Source organism: Aplysia californica, unplaced genomic scaffold, assembly GCF_000002075.1.
Source record: "Aplysia californica isolate F4 #8 unplaced genomic scaffold, AplCal3.0 scaffold00149, whole genome shotgun sequence".
NCBI classification, from domain to species: domain Eukaryota; kingdom Metazoa; phylum Mollusca; class Gastropoda; order Aplysiida; family Aplysiidae; genus Aplysia; species Aplysia californica.
Genome location: NW_004797419.1, coordinates 1,358,698 through 1,364,040, shown reverse-complemented (window position 1 = coordinate 1,364,040; position 5,343 = coordinate 1,358,698). Strand labels below are relative to the sequence as shown.

The window sequence follows — 5,343 nt, the reverse complement described above, 5'->3', positions numbered from 1 at the left end:
AACACACACAAACACACAAATACACACAAAGAGAACTAACATAATAACGTAAAACGACAACTATGTTCACAAGTTGACGTGACTCACCACTCGAGCTCCCAGTTCCACAGAGCGCGGCCAGCAGTAGGCACACACCAGGCAGCAGTGATAATCCCCTAGTCAGACCCGCCATGCTGGTCAGCTGCGTGTCCACCAGGCCAGGAGATGGACGCCGTCAATCAAAGGAGAACACGGAACTTTCCGCGGGACACAGCCGCGCGACAAATTAAAAACAGCGGGAGTCTGGATGATAATTGACCGGTCCACAACCTTTTGTCTCCGCTCACAGGAGAAGGGGAAGACGGTCCCAAACACAAGATAGATAAGGTCTGCCCGAGGGTCACAGGGTAATCACAAACCTGGAGGGCTTCTGGTAATATCCAAATCCTTGTCAGAGGTTGCCCAGGGGCCAACGAAGAAACCGAGAGCCTTTGCACAACAAGACTCTCCCTAATTGCTGGTCCACAAACAACAGAAAAAAATGTTTCGTTTTTCTGAATTTCCCAGAAGAAAAACAAAACAACAACAACACAGAATATGCTCACTATTTGGAGTAAATAAAAAAGAATATACTCTGGTTTACCCCAAATGAAAAGTTTGTCTCAGACTGTTGATTTTGCAATTGTCGTCAAGTTGTTGAACACTTTATAAAGTAGAGACAAAAATAACGACATGAATCGAGAGAAATACGATGTAGAGGTGGGTTTATATTGAGGTTATTTTCAACACGTTAGTCCAGACTGTTCTGGTCGGAGAGAGCATCAACTTCTCAAAGGACGCAGTGCTCTACCTGAAAAGTGGAAGGAAAGAAAAATTCATATATCAGACCCATCGCCAAGTTAAAACAAAGAGAAATACAATTTAGTGTCACACAGCAGTAGGGATGGGAAAGGAGGTCGGTGGAGGAAAGGGGTTAGAAATAGGTGGGGGTCGGTGGAGAGAAGTGAGAGCAGCTGGGTTCTCCTCTTGAATACATACCCAGAATGATATTGAACGAGTGCTAAGCCCCTTTCCCCACAATAAGGACATTTAAGAGGCAGGACACCTGATTACACTTTTATCTTCAAGAAGACGAAGGCAAGACTCGTGGGAGGACGGGCGTTATCTTTTAAGTCCAAGAACTTTCTTCACACAAGTCAAAGAACGTTCATCTAGGGATGCAATCCAAGACGGCTAGCACAACAACCGAGCTCTACACCAACTGAGACAAAAGTATGAGAACATCCCTCATAGCCCTCCCCCCTCCCCCCCAAAAAAAACACCCAGGTTTGTAACCACGCATAGTGTCCCCCCTTGCCCGTGTCTCTCCACCCCGAAGTCAACACCAAACAGCTACGCATAATCTCAAAATTCGCCCCCCTTAAATGGCCCTCCTCCCTAATCCTTGGGGTAAATTAGTGGAATTCCGGGCAACCCAGAGAAAATCACCTGCTGAAACTGACGTTTTGGAATCCAAATTGGCTAGTTGTGGCAAGTAGGAACTATGATGGCTCACTAGGCTAAGGTTAAATCCTTTGTAGATATCTAGGTATTAGTTGGCTTAGCCTGGGTGGAAGGCGCCCAGCCGCTTTCATTGGCAGGTATCGAGCTTGTGTTTACAAAAAAGACGTGTATATCACAGCGTGCGTTGTGGGCTGGAATGCCATGTCCTGTAATCGTTTCAAGATAATGTATGACCGAGAACCCTTTTTGGGGGAATACCTATCTCTGAATATGCCGACAGGAGAAAAGCTAAGTGGACATTGTGGGTGGTTGGTGGGTGCTGTGGAGTTTTCTTTTTCTTTTACAGGTTATCTGTGTTAACAATTTTTCTTTTTCAACCTAGCCAAAAGTAGCCGATGGTGTTGCGTAAAATAATAAATCATCTACAGCGGCATACAGAAGAAGTAAGAAGTGTTAAGTTCCTGAATAGCAACAACAAATTTCCTCTGTTGTTGCTGCTGCTGCTGTTGTTGCTGCTGTCGTTGTTGTTGTTGTTGTTGTTGTTCTTGTTGTTGTTGTTGCTGTTTGTTTGTTGTTGTCGTTGTTGTTGTTGTTGTTGTTGTTGTTGTTGTTGTTGTTGTTGTTCTTCTTCTTCTTCTTCTTCTTCTTCTTCTTCTTCTTCTTCTTCTTCTTCTTTTTCTTCTTCTTCTTCTTCTTCTTCTTCTTCTTCTTCTTTCTTTTCGTCTTTCCCCCAAGTCCTCTCCTCCTCCCCACTGCACACAACCCTACTCCTCCATTGTACTTCCAATTCGACCACAGCACAAACCACAATACCACATGAGGTCACTCACCGTCCGCGGCGCCTACCGGCCCATCAACACCTAGGCTACGTATCCTGTGACGTCATCGACGGAAGTGACGCGTTTCTGCACCTCGTTCTGAGAGGCGGTTTGGGAAGATGGGAGGACATCCGGTAGGGTCTTGAACCCCTGCACTCCACGTCAGATTCTTGTCTCCTGTTAGAAGAGAACGGTAAAGAAAAATTAAATAAAATGGTTGTACAGTCGAAGCGGACGTCCTAATAACTAAAACTGTGTCAATTTGAATATGCTCCTGGGGTGAACGGGTCATCTTTATTTAAGGTCAATAGAATGTTTGCTATCTATATTTTAACGTACTCTTGTTAATCCAGGTCCTAATAGACAAAATAGGCAGCTCTGTTTGATGACGGGGAATGTATTGTGTGGACAGACTGGTCCAAACAAACTAAAAAGGTTTTTTCCCCGGTACGTTATTTCATGTATGTTCACCAATGATTTTGGCAGTGTGTATGTTTTTGTGATTGTGTTTCCTGTGTTGAGTGTGAGCATCATTACACAGTATGTGGTCTGTCATTTATAAATTAATAAACCTATCTTTGAATGAACGCTGAAACAGGTATTTTACTGCACAAGGAGAGCTGAGAGGAAGGGGGGGAGAGACAGACAGACAGACAGACAGACAGACAGACAGACAGACAGACAGACAGACAGACAGACAGACAGACAGACAGACAGACAGACAGATTAAATGAGTAAATGAGTGATAGACTTCCAAAAAGTGGGAGACGGGAAAAGACGAGACATTTGGAACATCGAACATACAGCTTTAACATTAACAAAAATAAACCCAAAAAATACAGCTAAGAAGAAAAGTATATCATGTGCGTGGCAAAGCGTTTGTGTGGGGTTTCTTTCTTTACAACACAGTAAATTATTCCCAAGCTTTTTCTTTGTCTAATCTTTGAGAGTGTCTGGAGAAGCAACTTCAAAGGGCATATCGTGTACTTCGTCAAGAGGGAAGTTTGAAATTTTGCACACTTTATCTCGATCATAATCAAACGGAGTCGACACAACACGACAGTTTAAGTCTTTAGATCCTCTTGTCCATCACCTTTGTCAGATCTACTCTTTGTTGAACTTAACCTCTCCAGACAAACAATGAAAAATAAGTCCATCATCACCCCCCCCCCAAAAAAAAAGGGGGGGGAAAAGAGAGAAAAAGAAACTGGAACTAAAAACCAAAGTACGATAACATGGATACATTTGCAAAGTTCACACTTTCAATTTAAAGAGTACTTCTGAGGGTCAGAAGATAAGCAAAGGAACACAACAGATAACAGTTGGAGTCACTAGGATGAACAGAACTATTGCCCGCTGGGAACGGGCGGGTCAGATAAAGAAAACACAGCCATGTCAGAAGTGTAATAGCTTTCTAAACAGGTCAAGCTAGTCAGACTAAATGAAGATAAATCATCTTTTTCGTCTCACTGTGAAAATAAAAGAAGTAGTAAGTGCGTGGTAAAAACAAAAGATGTTGATTTTAGTTATTTGCAGTAGATGATTGGCCTCCTAACTTTAAAGCGATTAAATTTCCCACTAAAGGAGCAAAGTGGTCTAAACTGAGAACTGATGAAACGATTTTCTTTTGACAAAAAAGAACAGTTTGTCTCGGTTTTTCAGCTTATTAATTATACTTCTGTAAACATCTTTATCCACGGACAGGTATTGGTAATAGTTTATTATCAATTCTACGACATCATTATATTAGTCTATCTGTCCCCCTGTCCTGCCCCTGCCCTACTCCTTGAGGGGGTTCTTTTTTCGAGGAAGGGAGAAATAGACCCATTGTACACCAGCCGGAGGTACAGCCCTTTCGGTTGTAAAACCCCGCCCAGGAGTATCAACACTAACTGTACTTTAAGATTGTTTCGTTCTTCTGTTTTCTGTCCGTTTGACTGACTGTTTGATTGTTCCGCCTTTGAATAAATCATCTTGTGTCAAGCACACTTCTTGTACCGGTCAACACTTATCAATGTCAATATATTTACTCGCTTAAAGTTTTTAGGTCGCCAGTTAACGCCCAGTTTAAACATTAAACTAAGGCTCTCCCATCCCCCTCCCCATTTCCCCCACCCAAACTTCTACCCAGAAAAATGATGTCATCTGGCATAGGGAAACGAAAAAGCGCCATGTCGCAAATGGTCACGACTATAAATAACCCCCACGCCTATAAAATAAGTTGAAATCAGAGAAATGTTGAGAAGTGCTACAAACCCATTACAAAACATATGCTTCAGACTGACGCCTAGCAACAACGGGACTGTCACTCAAAAACTAAGGGAAAGCCAAATGGGAAATTAATAGCTTTTTTGTCAACTCCAAGAAGTAATACATTTTCAGCATATTCTATGTTAAAATGTTTTCAAGTTGTCAACTGAGATCACCACCCATGTATTAACCAATTGCTTGCCTTATGCTCTGGCGTTTTCTTTCTGTTAAAAACATGGGCACAAAAAATGATCAAAGGCACAGCTGTTCAGCGCACCTTGAAATGTTCCTTCATTTTTTCAAGATAAGGCAAAAAACCAATTTGGAACATATAGCTATGTACTTGTATACGGGCTTTGACCTTCCATTTCAGCCAGCAAAACTGTCAAAATGTTTATTGACAAAGCCTATTTATAACAGCAGAACACGAGTCCCTATCAATTCTAAGCTATTTGCGCACACGTCTTTGGGTGGAATCCAATTTGCATTTTATGCTAATCTATATCAGTTCAACAGGTTCAAAATCGTTGCGGTCTTCTTTCAGTCTCAAAAGGACCTCAACCTCTGTTTTGTAACTTCGAGACGTGCTCGGATTTGGTGTATTAAAAAAGCAAAAGCAAATTCCGGCAGCATTCCGAGTGTGTCTGCTTGTGGTCCTTGGAGACATCAAGGTTGCCGTTATAGTGTGGGAAAGAGATGGAATAAAAGGGAAAGAAAAAGGGAGAAAGGGTTATTTCAGGAGCAAAACACCCGGTAAGAAGAAAGTTTCTACGAGACAAAACTTAGTCTATAC

At 42.2% G+C, this 5,343-nt stretch overlaps 1 protein-coding gene across 1 annotated transcript; it reads right to left on the bottom strand.

Annotated features, from left to right (window-relative positions):
* Window positions 1-87: 87 nt before the first annotated feature.
* LOC106011622 (lactadherin) lies at window positions 88-2,885 on the bottom strand (the record flags this gene model as incomplete). The annotated part of the gene is given in 2 exon segments (XM_013081874.2): window positions 88-829; window positions 2,313-2,885. A coding segment is annotated over 1 exon segment (85 nt), but the record flags the coding sequence as incomplete, so codon positions are not given.
* Between the last annotated feature and the right edge of the window lie 2,458 nt (window positions 2,886-5,343).